A 20,690-nucleotide genomic window follows, 5' to 3' on the forward strand; every position below is an offset into this window, starting at 1 on the left:
GAACACGCCTGTGGCGGACATTTTTGTTTTGGGCAACCACTTTCTTGCCAGGTTTTCATATTACATATAGTAACACATATATAGCCAGGTTTTCATATTACATATAGTAATACATATATAGCCAGGTTTTCATATTACATATAGTAATCATATTAGTGGAGTAAAAGTTCAACTTTTACTGGCAGCCTGCCACCACGCTGTACAATACTATTCTCATTGAGCAACGCAGAGCCCTTCTACTGTTGCGCATTTGGGTTGAACACGCCTGTGGCGGACATTTTTGTTTTGGGCAACCGCTTTCTTGCCAGGTTTTCATATTACATATAGTATTAGTAATACATATATAGCCAGGTTTTCATATTACATATGGTAATACATATATAGCCAGGTTTTCATATTACATATAGTTATCATATTAGTGGAGTAAAAGTTCAACTGGCAGCCTGCCACCACGCTGTACAATACTATTCTTATTGAGAAACACAGAGCCCTTCTACTGTTGCGCATTTGGGTTGAACACGCATGTGGCGGACATTTTTGTTTTGGGCAACCACTTTCTTGCCAGGTTTTCATACTACAAATAACTCCAAAAAGAAAAAAAAAGGACACAGGCGGTGCTTGTCAAGCGCATTTTAAACTAACCGGACTATGCATTTCCCAAACACACTATGGCGCCATTGGCTTCAACAGTGGTCACGTGCCTATCATTCTCTTTACACACACAGCGCTAGGAGGACACCCGCGGAAAAGGAACTCTCCCAGCCAAGGATTTATCCGTTTAAACAACCACAACTTTATTGAAACGCCGGCGAACAACAACAACACAGGCAATTTCGGACCGATCAATATTATGACACTACTTTGTTGATGTGCGTGTGTCCCCGTTGCCTTCCCGTGTGTGGCGGGAATAATTTGATTCATAGTTTCTCTAGTCGTATTTCTTCAGCTCGACGTCCTGTCGTGAGGGCTCGACTAGCGTGAGAGGTGAGTGCGCGCCAAGTGCCCGGCGTGTTGTTGTGAGGGGAAATAGAACTAAAGCTAATGGGAAAGCCGCTCTCTTGCTTCCTTCTCTGGTTCGCTTTTATGAAATAGACGTGGTGGCGGGAAGTGTAATGGTTATTGGCGTCTCTTGCTCGTCCTCGGGGGAAAGACCCACCCCTTCCCCAGCAAGATATTTGGGCTTCTGTCTCTAGCGCAAGTGCATGGCTATAAGTTCAGGAGTACAGTGAAAACACAGCACTTGTGACCATGTCCTCCCATAGGCTCCTACACCCCTTTGTAGTTCAACTACAGCTCTCACCCTGAGCACCAACAAATCATCAACCTTTACATTACATCCTCCACTATCCTGGGCTGACAGTAACAGGGGCAGTGCCTTAATTGTTGCTTTGGAATTTGGCTTTTATTTATTTCTTTAGCTCAAGCCAGCACCTCCACCATAACTCCTACAATTGTTACAGATCGAAGACAAGGGCTGTGTGTGAGCTAATTAGCCAGGCAAATACATTTGTACCCTCATCATAATTGAACTTTGAGATTGCAAGGGTTAGGCATGACTTAAAGGGGACCTGTCACCCAGACACACAAATCTGTATAATAAAAGTTATTTTCAAATTAAACATGAAATCCAATTTCTATTTTTTTATTAAATCATTCATAGCTGTTGTAAGCTCGTTTAAAAATCTCAGCTGTCAATCAAATATTGTTTGCCCCGCCTCTATGCCATTACTTTCACTTTCCATTCAGCACTTCCTATGTGTCACTGCTCTCCCCACATTCCCCTGTTCTCTTAACCATTTCATTGTGTAGCCAGGGCATGGGGATGGACATCAGGTCCCCCATTCTGGTGCACAAGGGATGATGCAAAGCTTGTCTTAATAAGTGTCAATAAAATGGCTCCTGCCTGCTTGCTATAATTATGAATTCCCAGACTGAAGGAAATAAGATTCAAATCATTTACAGTATATTGTGTAATTAATGTTCATTTTGCTTGAATAATGTGATAAAATAGGATTTTGGATATTTCTTTTGGGTGACGGGTCGCCTTTAAATCTTGGATCTGACGTATTATTAGATGATAATCTATCCCGCGCCTCCTGTCGCAATCCCTTCCTCTTAAAATTGTAAGCTCTTTTGCACAGGGCCTTCCTCGCCTTTTGTACCCGTACTGATTGTTGTGAATATAACTCCAGTGTCGGACTGGGATGCCAGGGGCCCACCAGAAAACCTTAGACTGCGGGCCCGCTTTCCAAGTTATTATTCCTCCTCTCCTCACTCAACCTCTTTATTCTCCTAGTCTTTTATATCTACTTACTATATTCTTCCATTATTAAGCATTTTTCCCCATAAAGAAATATGGAATGACCATGAAATAGGCCAAATGTTTAGAAGCAAACGGACCCACTGACACCTGGGCCCATCGGGAGTTTTCCTGGTATCCCTGTGGGCCAGTCCAATACTGTGTTAACTCTGTATGTTCTATGTATGTAATTAATGTGATTTCTTTGTGTAAGCTAGGGATGAGGGATACAGTCGAACCCCCGAATCCTTCGCAAAAGATTTGGCCGAACCGAATCCAAATTTGCAAATGCAAATTAGGGGTGGGAAGGGGAAAAAATTTCTTACTTACTTGTTTTGTGACAAAAAGTCGCACAATTTCCCTCCCCACCCCTAGTTTGCATATGCAAATTCGGGTCGGCCGGGCAGGAGGATTTGGCGGAATCTGAATCCTGTTGAAGAAGGCTGAATCCCGAACCAAATCCTGGATTCGGTGCATCCCTAGTATAAACACATTTATTTTACAGTTCTGCACAATAGTGATGTGCAGGTCGACAAATTCTCAACCCGGACCCTAACCCACCCCCTCCCAATACGCTTCTTTCCCATGCCCGCTATTGCCCCCCTTAGACCTGCGCCTGACTCGCCCTGTAGTGTCGTCACAAAAGGGGCGGGCTCAAGTATATAAATTTATGTGCTAGGTCGCGGGCAGAGCAGGAGAAGAGCTTGACCCGGACCTGCCTGCGACCCAAATATTTGATGCAGGAGACGGCCCGCACATCACTACTGAACAATATGTTGGAGCTCTAAAAATACGTCCCCCCCCCCTCCATTTGAAAGCTGGAAAGAGACAGAAGAAGGAAAATAATTCAAAAACTACAAAAAATAAATAATGAAGACCTATGGAAAAGTCACTTAGAATTGGCCATTCTATAACATACTAAAGTTAACCGAAAGGTGAACCACCCCTTTAAGTCTTCTAGAAAATCATCTAAAAATTAAATAAACCCAATTGGACTGGTTTTGCTTCCAATAAGGATTAATTATATCTTAGTTTGGATCAATTACAAGGTACTGTTTTATTATTACTACAGAGAAAAAGGAAATCATTTTTAATTATTTGGATACAATGGAGTCTATGGGAGACTAATTTGGAGCTTTCTGGATAACCGGTTTTTTGATAAAGCATCCCATACCTGTATTACTAAGCAAATGAACATATCCTGCCGCTTGTCTCACAATATACAGACCGTGTGTTTCACATAATTTTCTTTCAGCAGTTACTTATTTCTGGAGCATACCAGTGATGTAACAGACGTTAATATGGGTAAGATGTTTTTTACTTCAACTCATGTAGAAGTTATTTGTAAATAATATACTGTACATCTAATGTGGTCTCCCCCTCCCGGAAAAATTAATTATGGACTTTTCCCTGTTTGAAACAATTTCAATGTAGAATAGAATATATTCTATGTACTTTTTCACATGTTCTAACAATCTGTTTTTCTTTAAGATGATGATGTTAAAGAAATGGTTTGGGAGAGTGAAAATAACTCTACATTTAAAGCACATTATAAAGAGACTGCACACAATTCCTCTTATGCCTTCAACTTTCAGGTTTGTTGCCCTTTTTAATGTGATTGTACATTAGGGGGCAGATTTATTAAAGGTCAAGGTGAATTCTCAAATTCAAAAATTTTTAATTTCTTGTGTACTTCGACTAGGGAATATTCCAAATTCAATTAGAATATGAAAAAAATGTACTGTCTATTTAAAAATTAGACTTCAATCATGTCAAATTTTAGCCTATGCTGTTTTAGCCTATGGGGGACCTCCTCGAACCTACTTTGAGTCATTTGGTGGACTTTGAAAAATCAAAGTTTTCTTTTGGGAAAAACTTTGCATTGAATTCAATCGGATGCGTTATTACTTAGATTCATATGATTCTAATTTGGCCGAATACAGACCTATTCAATCGAAAACTGACCTATTTGGGCCGACCTCACATGCTCCGTTCCGGTTGCGGGTTGAGCTGTTCTTGCTGCTCTACCCGCCTGCGACCTCCAAAATGCCGGCTTCCGACTTAAAGCCTCTTGTGCTTCCTGTAGTTGTCCCTTCAGAAGTGACCCCTGTTTGATCTCAACTTTCTGTATTTGCATAAAAATTCATTTTGTAGTGTTTTTTTACTTGTACTCTTGGACAGACTTGGTGCCATTTGCACCTGTTACAGGCTGCAATCGGTACTCAAGTCTTAGTCAGAGTTTCATAGTTCTGCCCAACCTGAAGGGAAATTGGACTGCTCCAACCCAGGATTGTTAAAACCGACTGTAAACCCAAAAATAAAACTGTGTTTTTATAATAGAAATTGTCATGCTAAGCAACTTCCAAATATACATTAATTACAAATGTGATTTTGTAAGTTACAATTGAATGGAAAAATAATTGAATTCTGTTTTCATTGTGCAAAAGTTATACAGGTATGGGATCGGTTATCCAGAAGGCTCAGGACCTGAGGTTTTCCAGATAATGGACCTTTCTTTAAAGGAGAAGGAAAGGTTAAAACTAAGTAAGCCTTATCAGAAAGGTCCATCTAAATATACCAGTAAACCCCCAAAGTAATGTTGTCCCCTGTCAAAAGAAACACCACATTTCTTTCCTTCTATTGTGTACACATGGGCTTCAGTATCAGACTTTCTGCCTTCAGCTTAAACCTCATTGCCCTGGGCAAGAGCATGCTCAGTTTGCTCCTCTTCCCCTCCCCTCCCTTCTCTACTGTAATCTGAGCCCAGAGCAGGGAGAGACTCAGGCAGGAAGTGATGTCACACCACATTAATACTGCAGCTCCTATCCTAAACAAACAGAGAGTTTCTAGAGCTTTTTACTCAGGTATGGTAAAGCATTCTGCAGAATAAATATAGCATTCTAGCTTGCACTATTGCAGCTAATCTATTGGCAATAAAATGCCTCCTTAGCTTTCCTTCTCCTTTAATTTGATCTTCATACCTTCAAACTATAAAATCATGTAAACATTAAATAAACCCAATAGGCTGGTTTTGCTTCCAACGTGGATTAATTATATCTTAGTTGGGTTCAAGTACAAGGTACTGTTTTATTATTACAGAGAAAAAAGAAATAATTTTTAAAAATCTTTATTAATTGGATAAAATAGAGTCTATGGGAGATGGCATTTCCATAATTTGGAACTTTCTGGATAACAGGTTTCTGATTAAAGGATCCCACTTGGGTTCAATGTTGAATAACCATGATGCAAAAAAAAAAAAAAAAAAAAAAATCTTTATACAAGTGAATCGTGAACTGGGGTGTTCTCCACTGGGGAACAGGGATGAAATCTATTTTAACTATTGAATTAATAACTATGCCCCTGTGTCCGCATGCTTTATAGTAACCAATAACTTATTCTCCTATTTCCAGCCTCTGCTCTTATAAAGTGTTAATTATTATTAACATTGGTTTGTGAATTACTTATGTTTTTATTCTTCTAGTTTCCTGCATTGCAATATAAGCATTTTGAGATATCGGGAATGAATTCTATTCATAAACCAAATTTTGTCTCAGGTAAAATGTTTTTTTTTTTTTTTGAGGATTGCATATTACAGATATTACCAATAATATTTGTGTAAGGTAACAACAGAGTATGGGTCATAACACAAACCCCTTTCAATATAAGGTATAGGCATTAGGTATAGGGGTTTTTGGGAACCTTTGTTCTCAAATGTCACAATTCCCAGTATAAATAATATAGAATTAAAAAAGAACAATATCAAATTTATGGTTAAGGCATGTGGGTAAAATAAAAACCACTGCACTTGGATAAAAAAACAGATCATTGGGGAAAATAGATTGATTTTAAGATTTAATCATAGAATTTAGTAATTTCTGCAAAATGCGTATAGTTGTGTAGGATTTCAGTAATAACACAAGCCCCGTCTTTGAAGAACACATTCAGAGCTGTTGAGTGCCTAGAGCTCAATGATTTGCTTTTTGCCAAAGGAGTCCAACCCGCTGCAGAAATTCTATTCTCGGCTCTATAATGACTTGGGATTGGCATATAAAATGTTCACATTTTGGATATTTGTGCATCTGTTAAATGTTGTCTTTTTTGTTTCATTCCACACAAAGAAAAATATGAGAGAGCTATACCACCAGGAGACAAAATGATACCACAGCAATCCTCTGAATTAACGAAAGGAAAGCAAAATGGGAATGGGTACGCTGTGCTTCCTGCTAAAGGAGTGTCATCTCAGAAACCAAGAGTACCTAGGTCTGCCCACATGGAAGCACGAAAACTGAGGTAAACTTTTACTGAAACTTTATCCATTTTATGTAACACAATTTTACACTTAAGGCAAAGTAGTTGTGGCAAAACTTTTCCTGTATCCTTACCATTCACATTAAATGCACAAGTTATATAGTTAGGGCCTTTTTTTTTGCAGACATTTTTACTAGTTAAACACATGTTTGTATTTGGTTTACAACGGTTTTGGTTTAGCACTCCAGCTCCTGTACAACTACAACTCAAAATTTATTGGGTGCTCACAATATACTATTGTCAACTGATAATGTTATAGAGCCTGTTCAGTTTCTTTCAGCCTTTGATGGCACATTAAAGGGGTTGTTCACCTTCAAACACTTATTTTCAGTGCAGTTGGTTTCAGATAATTCACCAGAAATAGACTTTTTCCAATTACTTTCTGTCTTTCATATGTGACCGTTTTTCGAATATTAAAGTGTATGTTTCATTTTTCACATTCTAAAGCAGCTCTAGGAGGGGGTCGCAGACTCTTTAACTGTTTTAAATTGATACATTTAGTTGACATTTGTTATCTTTGTCCCTGCTGAGTAGAATCAGTTTCATTAAAGGCAGCTGTTAGAATTGATAGAATAGTTGCCAATATTCCACAGATGCTGCTGAGAAATGTTTTAACTGATTGTATCAATTAAATGTAGCATATTGTAACTGTTCAGATGCTCCTGGATCACTGAGCTACCAGACTGAAACACCAGAGACACAAACATTAAACTTTAAATTAAAATTTTGGGGAAATGGTAAATAATAATGGACAACAATTGAAAAAAAGTCTTTGTTTATGGTGAACAATCTGAAAACAACTTATTGTGATCACTATATGCATTCTAGCCTTTAAAGAACCTTAAGTTAATTTAATTTACAGTTTTCTAACTGAGTTGACCTTTTCATTTTTATGGAAGATGTTAGGTAATAGTGTACAGGCCATTTAATAAGAAAAATATCTTCCATAAGGTAGAAAAGGTGGACTAAATTAGTAATAATACTGTAAATGTAATGAACTCATGGTATATAATTTTTGCTGTTAAACAATATAATTTTTTCTCTTAATCCAGTGGAGCTTTAAATGCTGCTTCGGGAAAACCAAATCATACTCTTGCATCAGCTTATGAAAAATCCTTTCCATTTAAGAACATTTCATGTTCAGCTTCATTGATTGGACCTTGTCGTCGAAGCCCTAAAAAAACACAGAGGCGCTTTGTCAGTACAGTTGAAGAAGTAAGTCTAAAAAAAAGATTGCATTACATTGCAAATCTATTTACACTGCATAAGTATTCGTGCTCTTCATAGTAATTTATATTTTTTTATGCTCTCGACTGCGAGCCATCTCCTCAGATCTGTTTATAGGTTAAAAGGGGAACATGCTTAATGCAGATAATTAAGAAAAAAAACAAATTTATACGATTGGAACAATTTGTGAAAGGGACATGGATTTCATTGTCCCCTTTTTATTACGATATTGTTCTAAAGCAACGTGTTACTCTTTGGTTTCCTATAGATAAATGCTAATTGCACAGCAAAACTTGTATCAATGCATACATTTTCTTTCAGATATTATGTGATTCATTTTTAAAAAAAAAATGGATAATCTTATCCCAGTGTTTGATGGAATGAGATCTAAAGGTTATTTTCTACATGTTCATTAAGTTATTTCTGGCCATATTTCCTTTTCATTTGCCTTTTTACTCCCGTTCAACCCATAACAGACAGTACGCGAGGAAGAAAAGGAAATATACAGGCAGCTACTTCAGGTTGTGACGGGAAAAACCTTTTTATCCACCAAGTCTACATCCATTCTGCCTCCACAGGTGTAAGTTGGCTTATAAGAAAACATTTTGCTTTACATGCTATGTAATAATAGAACCTGCAGGATATTCTAAAACTGGCCTTATTTTAGGATTGCTTGCACATTTTTCTCATGGATGGCAAAACTATGGATCCAGTTGTTGTGACTCTGTGGCAGATAATCAGATCAATTGGCAAATGCAAACCCTTTCTGTATCCAGACTGGCAAATAAAGTTACTCATGTTGAAGTGAAAGAATGTACATAAAAGGGTCCGGAGACGCTACCTGCTTCAGAAACTTTAGTTTTTGCTGCTCTGTACAACTCAGGCAAAACATTGGGGTGTTGCACATTCATAATTAGCTATTTAAAAAGTGGTAAAGTGGTAAAATTATGAAAGAAAAATGTTTGTTGTAAAAGAGCTCAGAAAAAAAACAGAATAATTTGACATATTGTTGTGTGGATGGGTATATGTTCCTGTTAAATATTTAATTCTATCAATATTCTATTAATTTGTTTTGCAGGTCTAGATGTTTAAGTTCAGATAACAGTATATCTGGACAACCTGTTGCTTCAAGTTTGAGTTCTCTAGAGCCCAGTAGTTTGGATACAGAATCTTCATGTCGAACATCATTTAGCTATTTGCAGCCATCAGGTCAAATTTCAGAAGCAATTCTAAGCAACTCAACAAATTTCAAAGTAATTTCTGACACGCAAGGAGCAAGTAACCAGCAGCTTCCTAAAGAAAAGCATGCTCCTAGCTCACAGCAGTCTCAAGGTAAAACAAATAAAATGTTCTGGCTTACCTATATCCACTTTCATATATTTTCACCCATTTCAGGGTTGTTCTAATGATTTCTAAATTCAGCTGTACATACTGACCACAAGTAGTTGATGGGTGAATTTCTCCTGCAAAAATAGATTTCTGTGTTAAAGTCATTGGGTGTCCGAATAGTGTTGATGTGCGACGGTTTTATAGTTGCTTCTTGATAGATTTTCATTCTAGGCACCCTGGCTAGTCAATGGTCTGACCCAGTCATTGCATCATCAGTTTTAGGGCCAGTAACCATTACACTGTCGTGGTGCAATTGCTGCCTCTCCATTTGCTGAGCTGGAAGTTATGTGGGTGGTAAAACGTTTGCAACCACTACCAGTGCTATTGTACGCAGACTATTTAAATCTATATGTGTTTATTTTGCTTGCAGGTTTAGATTCGCCCATTGTATTGGATTCGCCTGTTGTCAAACCTCGAGAACCCGCTAGGTAATTTTTGTACTCCTTATTTTGGGCAATGTTGTAAAATTAGGAGGAAAAAAGAGAAAGAGAGCCTATATGCTCTCTGCACACAGGTGCAAATAAAATGTAATATTGTTATTGATGTTCATTTAAAAATAATACCATCTCTAATGGTTGAGAAACACAGATCATAAGCTATAAGGGACCATATAGCCCATTATTCAACAACAAAAGTTCAATGAAAAAAGCTTTTGCTGAACATAAGTTTGCCCGTTGTTTTAATCAGGCAAAATTTGTAATTTTATACATTAACATCAAAAAATTTAATTGTTTTATAGTAATAAAAGTAAAAAAAATATATAATGCAGTGTTGCCCTGCACTGGTACAACTGCTGTGTTTACTTCAGAAACACTACTATTGTTTATATACAGTAAACCGGGGCATGGAGGCAGACCCCTGCTTTCCACTTTTCTGGATCATCAGTGGCCTAATTAGACATTGTAACTGCCTCTGCTTGTGGCCTTTACTAAATATTGTTAATTTGTTAAATAATGTGTTTTTATACATTTTCTTAAAATTACGTGTGATTTTACTTAACCATTATTAAAGTATATAATCTTGTATTTTACTTTTTTCCTCTTTAGTCAACCTTTCTTCCATGCAGAGCTTTGGATTAAGGAACTGTAAGTAATAAGCAATTTCTTTATTTCTCTTTTAAGTGGAATTCACTGGTATTTAGCTACTATTATTCTCCTCCTTTATCAGCACCAGTTTGTTTGATTCAAGATCACGAGAAAGAAGGCGTCAAATTGAAGAACAGGAAGCACTTGCCTTACAACTTCAAAAACAGGTAGCCCTTTTCATACAAATTTCATGCATATTTTTCTATTGAACCTAGTCAGTGAAAAGTTGGCAATTTCACAGATTTTAGCTATTAGGGATCACAATAGCTATAGAAGTTGTTGTTTAGTTGTCCGTATCTAGGACAATTATCTAGAAAGTAAGCACCAAACTAGTAGAAAGATATTGTTTAAGTGCAATAAAAACGTTGATTTTTTTTGGTTAATTTTACCTTTAGAATAATTGAGGCTTATACAACTGCTGAATACACAAACGTGCTGCTGAGTGGATCAGTCCAGTTTATTTGTTAGCTCGTGCACACACACAACCTGCAAAAGTAAAAACTGACCTTTGTTTTTGTTCTTTATGAATTTTAAAATGTTTAGAGGCTTCAAGAATGTTCAGTGCAAGACTCCATAGATTTGCACCTTCGTGTACCTCTTGAAAAAGAAATACCTGTTACATTAATTCCGAAGCAAGAGGAGTCCCCCAAACCTGAAGAGATTGAATTCCCTGAAATTACAGAGGTAATTTCTTCTCCTATTTAGTAGTATCTCCGCTAAAGCAACATGGCCTCTTTCCTGATTATGATTTCTGGTTATATATTGAACGTAATTTTCTCATCCATTTGGTTTACACACGTACAATTATGTGCAGTGGTATATGTTTAAAGAAGGTTGCATTACCACTAGATGGACTCTGCAAGATGGCCAATAAATTTGCCTATTAAGGTTCCCATTGCAACTCCTTCCCTTTCATCTTTGTAAGTCATTTTACTAAAACATACTACTTAAAACATTTTATTCTGATGTGTCTATTTAATACTCCTGATATAATGTTCTTTGGCTGAATTTGCATTCTTTTGTTAACATTCTTAGGTTATGGAAAGAGAGATTAAACGTGCTCTATTTGGTGGGAGCCAAGATCAGTCTTTAAGTGAAGGGTACCGACTAACAATTACGCGAAAAGACATTATGACTCTTCATAGTTTAAACTGGCTAAATGATGAGGTATGTACCTGCTCCTCTTTTCTAGCAGTGGTTATATTTTGTATGTATGTTCAGTCTTAAAAATGTTGCTTCTAACATTAGGCAAACAAAAAAATAATTTAGATTGTATGTAAACATTTTCTAGCATTATCTTATAATTAAAACAAGGTTTTTAATGTTCTTTGGAAAAAGGAAATACCATTTTATAGCTGTAAAATTACATGAATATAATATAACCATTATATAGTTTTCTTGGACTATTGGTGACTGTATATAAATAATTTCTCATTAAAAATAAAATAGATTGTTGGGAATTGGTATGCTTTGAAATTGTGCAAAATACTGCAAAGGGGAAAACCCTTACAAGCAGTTTTCTGGGGGGAGAAAACAGATTTTTGTACTTACTGAAATCCTTTTCTCTTGACCTACATTGGGGGACACAGGCACCATGGGGATGAAGATTCTGTTGCTTGGAGAAAGGACACTAAGAGGTTAAAGTGACTCCTCCTCCTGATCTGGGCTTCATCCCCTGCCTACTTCCTGAATCCTCAGTTTTTTGGCCGAAGAAGGATGACTAGCCCTACCTTGTAGCCCAATAACTGGAGAAGGAGCTCCACATGTTGCCAAACCATTAGAATGGTTAGACTTCCCTGCTGGAGTTCCAGCTAGAACTTAAACAGTTGAACCTATAGAAACTTGAACTAAGTTTTTAGTTGAATGAATGATTGTTGAGTATACAGGGAGGGAAGGCCTGTGTCCCCCAATCTAGGTCAAGAGAAAAGGATTTAACGGTAAGTACAAAAATCTGTTTTTCTCTTGCCTAGATTGGGGGGGGAGCACCATGGGGATGTCCCAAAGCTACCCATGAGGACGGGACTCAAACCCCTAGTGTTCAGGGAATAACCCTTGGCAACAGGGCCAGTGGAGAAAAGACGTAGACTAGGTGGAATGGCCACAGTACTAAAAGTGCGTCCACTGCTAACGCTAATGGATCTTTGCTTCTTGTGATGAACCTTGCTAGTTTGTTTATTGTATCTGAATGCCATCAGGTCTACGTCTGGTATGCCCCACCTTGTCACGATCTGCTGAAAGACGTCTGGGTGAAGGCTCCACTCGACGTTTGACCAGTGAAGCAATGAAAGGTAGATTGCTCTGAGTTCCAGGATGTTGATGGGGAGCAATTGCTCCTCCTGTTTCCAACGGCCTTGCACTGTCCGATCCCCTAGAACTCCTCCCCAGCCCTGCCGACTGGCATCAATTGTGATGACTGTCCACTTGTGGCTGGGGAATGGTTTGGAGTGGAGCATCATTGGTCTGATCCACCAGGAGAGTGATGACCGAGCTGGACTTGACAAGGTTATTTTGCAATCAAGGTTTGTTCGGTTCCTCCTCTGCTGCTGTAAGATCAGTCTTTGTAGTGGTCAGGTGTGTAGTTGCATGTAAGGAATAGCTGGAAAAGATGAGACCATCGTCCCCAATGCCCTCATGGCAGAGCATAGCAGTACCTGTTCTGCTCTCTGAAGTGTCGACAACTGGCTGCAAAGAGAGGAAATCTTGGCCTGCGGATGGGGAATGGTTTGGAGTGGAGCATCATTGGTCTGATCCACCAGGAGAGTGATGACCGAGCTGGACTTGACAAGGTTATTTTGCAATCAAGGTTTGTTCGGTTCCTCCTCTGCTGCTGTAAGATCAGTCTTTGTAGTGGTCAGGTGTGTAGTTGCATGTAAGGAATAGCTGGAAAAGATGAGACCATCGTCCCCAATGCCCTCATGGCAGAGCATAGCAGTACCTGTTCTGCTCTCTGAAGTGTCGACAACTGGCTGCAAAGAGAGGAAATCTTGGCCTGCGGATGGAATGCTCTCCCCGCAGAAGTATTTACAACGAGTTCTAAGTACTCTGGGGCGGAATTAGTTTTGACTTCTAGAAATTGATGTACCAACATGTGAGTCAACATTGTCACTACCTTCTGGAGATGGAGTGTGGCCATGCACTTGGATGGAGCTTTCACCAGGAGGTCATCCAAGTATGGTATGACCCCCCCACGCCCTGCAAATGTAGCTCCACCAGCGCCAATGCCTTTGTGAAAACTCTTGGCGCGGAAGAGAGCCAGAAGGGTAGCGCCACGAATTGTCAATGTTCTCCTGCCGTGTAGAAATGAAGGAAACGATCACGGTTAGGGTGTATGGGTACGTGTAGGAACGCGTCCTTGATATCCATCACTGCCATGAATTCTTCCTTTTCTAGTGACATCAATACTGATTGAACCAATCCCATCTTGAAGTGGTGTTTTCTGACATGGTCGTTGAGAGCCTTCAAGTCTAGGACAGGGCGAAAAGATCCGTCCTTCTTGGGTACTATAAAAAGATTTGAGTAGAAACTGCGGCCCCTCTCCCTGGGGGGACACCCGCTCCACTACCCCCATAATGGGTGTGTAGAACCCCCCAAAAGGCTGAGCACCTGGGTTCCCCTGCTGGAAGGCTCCGGCGGAAGATGTTTGAATTCTATGAGATAGCTATGGGAGATTATTTGTAGAACCCAAGGATCCTGGACCTTTGACTGCAAACTTCCCGAAAGCTTCTTAAGCGTCCACCTAAAAGAATGCTTTCGGGGGTGGGTACCTCATCATGAGGAGGATGGTTTGTCTTGGGGAGGCTTGGCTGTACTCCTGTTTCCCGACCAGGAAGAGTTCTGTCTTGACTGGAAACTGGGACGGCTGGGCACTTGGTGTTTATTTGTGATCTCTGGCGAAAGGGACAAAAAATGGTCTGCTCTTGAAGGGGGCCCTCTTGTGTTTATTTTGTGGGAGCAGGGTACTCTTGCCCCCTCTAGCCTTGGAGATTATTTTCTCCAGTTCGGCCCGAATAACTGTTTTCCCAAAAATGGGAGACTGACCAGGAATCAGAAATAAGTCAAAACATAACAATTTTTTGGTACTTTGATCCTTGTGTTCTTGCCACTTTACATTTACAATTTGTCCTAAGGTATATGTGACTTTATTTTTTGTCTTTGTCATAGATAATAAACTTCTATATGAATCTTCTAATGGAACGAAGCAAACGGAAAGGCTTACCAACAGTTCATGCTTTCAATACATTTTTTTTTACCAAGTTGAAATCTGCTGGATATCAAGCAGTGAAAAGATGGACAAAAAAGGTGGACATATTTTCAATGAATATTTTATTGGTACCAATTCATCTTGGAGTACACTGGTGTTTAGCAGTAAGTAGTACGTTCCGTTCAAATGGCACTAAAATTTGATTTTGATTGAGTTGAATGTTACAATGTAGGATCCACTTGTAGAATTTCTTTTAGATAGTCCTTACTTTAAAGAGTATACTTTTCCTGATAGACCAGGTGCTGTTGTGATTCAACTGTGCTATATCATATGTGCAGAAGTTCTGCTTGCAGGAAATGATTAAGGTGTAGAGACTGATTAATTGATAATGGGAGCAGGAAACACAACTGTTAAGGGTAAAGACTGAATAGATGGTGGGTTATTTAGGAAAATGATGCACGTTGTTAGCAGACATAAGAGACTGTAAATTGTGAAAATACAACTTTCAGTAGATATTTTCAGTAGCTACTATTGCTTAACAGTTTATTTTTGTGGGTGAACCACTTAGAAAAATCTTTCTTCTGAGACGTTTCATTATTTATCTTAAACTAAGCCTGGAAATCCCTGTATTATTTCATAATATTTTGCGTTTATTGAAAAGTCTGAATACTTGTGTACACACAAATGAAAGAGAATTCATTTTGTAATGGCACTTTCTGTTTTGATAGGTTGTAGACTTAAGAAAAAAGTCCATCACCTACTTTGATTCAATGGGTGGATTAAACAATGATGCGTGCAGAATATTGCTGTAAGTAATCCTGTATTTAATCACTGCCATATATACCTACACTGTGTTAAGAGAGCTTTTAACTTGTTTGTAGCAGCTTGTCCATACCTGAGGATCTGCCACATCAGTGCAGTGTAATTTACTACTGGTTCATAGTCCACATTAAGGGGGTTATTTATTATTAAAGTCCGAATGCCAAAAACTCGAACAATAAGTTTTGTTTTTTTACTATAAAATCAGAATTTTTAATGGGAAGAAAAACAAGTATTTTTCGAGTTTTATTATACCCCAAGGATGGAAAAAGTCAGAATCCGAAAATCCGGCATCTCAGACCTGCCGAGGTTCTATATAAGTCAATAAGTACTATATAAAATATAAAAATATATGCTTTAATTATGCCTAAAATATTAATACTGCAGACAATACCTGAAACAGGAAAGCGTTGACAAAAAAGGAGCATGTTTTGACTCAAATGGTTGGACCCTAACCTGCAAGACGAGCGAGGTATGCTTTTATCCCAAATGTGTTTAGACATTGATGAACAATTTTATTTTATTCTTTTTAATTTGTAAAATTCTGCTTTTTTTTTTTTTTTTTTTTTTCTCCTAGGAAATCCCACAACAAATGAATGGCAGTGATTGTGGAATGTTTGCCTGCAAGTATGCAGATTATATCACCAAAGATAAGTCCATCACCTTTACACAGGTATGCTAACTCATCTGCCTGTATATTTGTTATAGTCAGATTTTGGGTATATAGAATACCTTTATTAAGAATCAATTTAGATTATGGTACATTCATCAGCAGCTGTAGCTACATAGTTAATACATTGTAATCCATGTTGGCCATCTCTCCAGGTGTGAGAACTAGAAAGAACTTTAGAATTGTTTTAGAGGATGACTTCTGTGTGTATGACAACATAGCCCCCCACCCAAAATCTTGTGATCCTGGGCCTACCATCTACTGCAGTAGCATTGTGGGCTTGAAAATATTGATCTAAGTGTAAAAGACTATCCAGACTTTTGCAAACTTCTATTTTGGTTTACAGTAATACACATGTGTGTCTCAAATACCAACCTATATTGGTGATGTCCAACTTATGGCTCTAAATTTTGTTATGGTTTTTACAAAACAGAACTGCGTTATTTCCCAGCTAAAAACCCAATCAGAACAAAAATGGTTTGGTTACATTCATATTTACAAATTAGATTTTTACAAAAAACAAAGTTGAAAATACACCTTATTCAAAAAAAAAAAAAAAACAAGAACCTTATGGCAATCTTCCACGGATTTTCCATATGACTTCACATGACGTTCATGCATGTGACGTCTGTGCATGTAACATCACGTGCATGACGCGCTGACGTCCCGCGACTCACGTAGAGGGCATATTTAGGTCCGGTCCCTAGGGCAGCATCGGACCTAAATACAGTCCTATGTATATATAGAAACCAGGTTCCCAGCACTCACGAAAATGATTCCAATGGCGCCTGGGTGCAGTCCACGTTATGGTCAGATACAAATGCTTTCTCAAAAGGCTGGTGTTATAGCCGAAACGTTAGGTATTTTATAATAAAAAGCATCTATATTTTGTACAAGTCCTGTGAGGGCTATCCTTGAAAGTGTGTGTATGTATGTATCTATCTGTGTGTGTGTGTGTGTATGTATGTATCTATATATCTTTATATACATACATATATATCACAAAACTTTGTTAAGCGTCTGCACTCTGATTTGGCAATCTTCGGGGTGCGCGTTCAATGCTTAGACATATACTTCCAGGGCCGGGCCAAATTGGCTGGGCGCCCCCAGGCAACACAACTAGTCGCGTCCTCCAACCCAGCGCACGTACGGCAGCGCGTGCATGCGCACATGTTCTGGAGCGCGTGCGCACTGTCAGGCCGTGCACACCACCCTTTCCTCACCTAGGCAAGCTTACAATGCGCTCAGGATTCTTCAGACCAGACTGGGGTAGGCAGCAGTTTGAGGTACGTGCTGGGCGCCCTCCAAACTCTGCCTACCCCTAGTTCTGGCCCTGTATACATTAATTAGGAATAATTCTTCCCCGGACCAGCACTTCCCTTTCTGAAATTGTAGGTTTTTATTTAAATACACATATTATTGTTCCAACGTTTCGGTCCCTGTTGGGACCTTTTTCAAGTATAACATCCAATGTGTAAAACAACAGCACTATTTTAAAGTTTGTTTTACACATTGGATGTTCTCCTTGAAAAAAGTCCCATCAGGGACCAAAACGTTGGAACACTAATGTGTATTTAAATAAAAATCAACAATTTCACAAAGGGAAGTGCTGGTCCGGGGATGAATTATTCCTAATTAAAGTGTATGTATACATACAATAACACACACACAAATCTATTAATATCTGTTAAGTTCACATTTGATTTCTTTGTATAAGCACGTTCATTTTACAGCGCTGCACAATATGTTGGCGCTCTAAAAAAAATACATGCTAATAATAATATTTTAAATGTATATGATTTTTGCCTTCTTCCAGCATCATATGCCCTATTTCAGAAAGAGAATGGTTTGGGAGATCCTTCATCAAAAATTGCTTTGACATTACTATGGAGGGACTTTGGAAGCTTAGCCATTTTACTGGTTGCGGCAAGTTTCTCAGACCAGAACACGGACCAAGAATTATTTGATTTCTCTCTACGCACAGGTTTACAGCTATCAAAAAAATAATGCTTGTACTGTTATGAATTACTACTCTTCTTATTTTTTAACATATTTGCCAAATTTTTTTTAGTATAATTTTTTTTTTCTTTACAATAAAAGAAAAAAGACCTGTAAATCTTCAGAGAAAACTATTTTATTTATATGTCTGACAGGGCTTAGAAGCGAAGAACACTGAGTTCATTTTTATATAAACTGTTTGGCATTTGATAATTGTTTGTTTTGTTCAGAGGCAAGCCTTCTGGCTTTATATTATATCCAAGGCTTTCCTTTGAACTAGATGTTGGTGTTTGTGTACCATTTGCAGCACTGTTTGCTCTGTTCATGAGCTGTCATTTTGTACTTTGTAAAACGAAAAAACGAAAAAAACTTTATATTTACAAGAATGTCAACGTTTTTTAGACCTATTATACTCACCTGTGACACCACAAATAGCTTGTTGATTTCTATGTTTTGTACAGGCAATAACTATTATTTCTGGGATTTTGTGTGTACTTTGCTTTATTCTTTTACAGATTTATCTTGAAACTGATTTATGCGTACTAAAAGTATAAGCTGGGTTACATTTGCAGACTTTTTTTCCCTGTAATTCAGCAGTTCATCTTCAGGCTACCTCAACTGGTTTCTAAAAATGTAACAAAATAGGGTAATCTCTACAGAGGTGAATGTATTGCGGTGCCTCTCGAGAGTCCCCGATAGTAAGTGGATGCACAGTAAGGCAGTTTTTTGACCAGAAGCTCTATGTTTTGGGCTATAGTTCTAGATGGCTAATTACTAGTTTGGCAGTCCTGCAAAGGCCTATTTCTGTCAAGTGCCTAATTACAGGGGCAGTTAACATGGAGGCACATTTACGTTTTCTAAAAAACACTTGTATCGGGATCTTTACCTTTTTGATAGGATAATTAGTGATGTCACTGAAACCTCACTCACATCAGCTCTGTTATTATTGGTTAAGGGGTGGACGTCTTAATATGTTTGCGTAGCAGAGTAAGTTGTGTAACGTACACTTAAAAATAATTTGTAGAGCACTTGGTAAAAATGTAAAACTGCTTCCAATTCATTGAAACAATTAAATAAAAAGCCAAACCAAACTGATTCTGTATCTTGGAGTCAAGAGTCCCAGCACCCAGGAAATTTCTTTAGAAGTATAGCGAGTGTGTCCTATCCCCCAAATCCTAAGATATCTTTAGAAGCAGCATGGCCCGACAAAAGAAAAATGCTTTTTTGGTGGAGCAAATTCATTATAAGGATGAGTACATTGATTCGAAAGATGGTTGTATTTAGTAACTTGGACTAATAGATCAGGGAATGGGAAACCCTCAAAATTTATCTTGGATTTTTCTTATTGTATGGTTTGTCTTTTTTTTTTTTTTTTTCCTATAAATATTTTCTTAGAGTGATGACTGTGGTTGAAACATAAAGATTTTATTTTATATCTTTCATGTGTTTATATGGACGTTTATATTTAAATAAACCAGTGAATAACATTCTTGCATTGCAATATGTTTCTTTTGGCATTTTGTTACTGGGTTCACTGGCCCACAAGCTCATGGGTTATTTGTAATAAATATGTATGAATTTGTATATATCTGGAATGTATTTAATAGAACATTAAAAGTTTAAGTATATTAATAGTAAAAAGATGTGGGTTGAGAGTGCTGCTCCTTTAAATAATGGACCAGTATGGTTGATACTAGCAGTCACAGTTCCCATGCTCACTTCATAGCTACACTGTTGGCTCAGCTCAATCTAGTCAGTTGCTGACTCAGGATATGATTCATAAAGCTTTAATAAAAATGTATGTAAACCAGGGGCCTGGGCCAAATTGCATACACACCTGGGTTCTAAGAGAGCTTAGTTCAGTTTTAGACTGGCCCCTATTTCTGATTTTCTGAGATTCTCTTTCATCTGGTATGGTACTAAATTTAAATATCTAAAAAGGGATTACGATCTCAGCCTGGCAATAATAGGTCAGTAAATTTGACATCTGTGGTTTGCAAATTATTTGAAGGCTTGTTAAGGGATGGTAAGGCCCCATCTAGAAAATGCTGTACAGTTTTGGTCTCCATCACTCAAACAGGACATTATTGTATTAGAGAGGGCCCAGAGAAGGGCAACGAAGCAGGTAAAAGGTATGGAAAATCTTAGCTATGAGGAGTTCACAGGTGACATCTTCAGCCACTTTGGTAATCTTTGGAATGAGACAGGCGGAGCAGAGCGGCGCCTGCGCAGTTGGAGCAATTTACTGTATCGTGACAACCACGCATGCACCGAAAATTGCTGGTCTCGTTCCGAATATTACCAAAGTGGCTGAAGATGTCGCACGTGAACTCCACTGGACAAAATCTACACGGAGGGGTAAGAGTTGGGGACATTTTCCCCAGGGGGGGGTCTGTGTAGGGTAGGGGGGTAGGGCTTTTTTTATTAAGGGTTTGTTTCTCCTTTAAGAAGGGGCTGGATGGCTTTTTAGCAAGCAAGGTTTATACAGGGTTATGGAAGATCACTCATAGTACAAGAAAAGGTATGAGCTGATCTGAGTGCCAAGCACAGTTAGGGAGAGGGTGAAACTGAGCTTTACCCAGGATGATTGTTTGTGTGATCCTCCACCTGCTTGTTTGATATGTGCAACTTACATTGCATCTGAACTCATCCTGGATAAGTGGTTTTTGAAGGAGTTATTGCAAGGGGTTACTG

At 38.3% G+C, this 20,690-nt stretch overlaps 1 protein-coding gene across 4 annotated transcripts; it reads left to right on the forward strand.

Moving 5' to 3' along the window:
- The first annotated feature begins 664 nt into the window (after positions 1 to 664).
- On the forward strand, positions 665 to 19,483 carry senp1.S (SUMO specific peptidase 1 S homeolog). 4 transcript variants are annotated; one of them, XM_041583030.1, is made up of 18 exons: positions 665 to 984; positions 3,555 to 3,604; positions 3,791 to 3,894; positions 5,781 to 5,853; positions 6,418 to 6,589; positions 7,660 to 7,822; positions 8,311 to 8,414; positions 8,913 to 9,166; positions 9,594 to 9,651; positions 10,270 to 10,308; positions 10,391 to 10,475; positions 10,852 to 10,992; positions 11,344 to 11,475; positions 14,470 to 14,673; positions 15,238 to 15,317; positions 15,716 to 15,800; positions 15,906 to 16,001; positions 17,815 to 19,483. In XM_041583030.1, the coding sequence occupies exons 2-18, from the start codon at positions 3,601 to 3,603 to the stop codon at positions 17,875 to 17,877; spliced, it is 1,857 nt and encodes a 618-aa protein (XP_041438964.1). In that variant the 5' UTR covers positions 665 to 984; positions 3,555 to 3,600; the 3' UTR covers positions 17,878 to 19,483.
- Positions 19,484 to 20,690: the final 1,207 nt, after the last annotated feature.

This window comes from Xenopus laevis, chromosome 2S (assembly GCF_017654675.1).
Source record: "Xenopus laevis strain J_2021 chromosome 2S, Xenopus_laevis_v10.1, whole genome shotgun sequence".
Classification (NCBI taxonomy): Eukaryota; Metazoa; Chordata; class Amphibia; order Anura; family Pipidae; genus Xenopus; species Xenopus laevis.

Excerpts from the sequence above, each read along its gene's own strand:
- senp1.S (XM_041583030.1), top strand. Across the intron at positions 3,895-5,780 it reads CTTATGCCTTCAACTTTCAG|TTTCCTGCATTGCAATATAA; the intron begins GTTTGTTGCCCT and ends TTATTCTTCTAG. Across the intron at positions 10,993-11,343 it reads AATTCCCTGAAATTACAGAG|GTTATGGAAAGAGAGATTAA; the intron begins GTAATTTCTTCT and ends TAACATTCTTAG.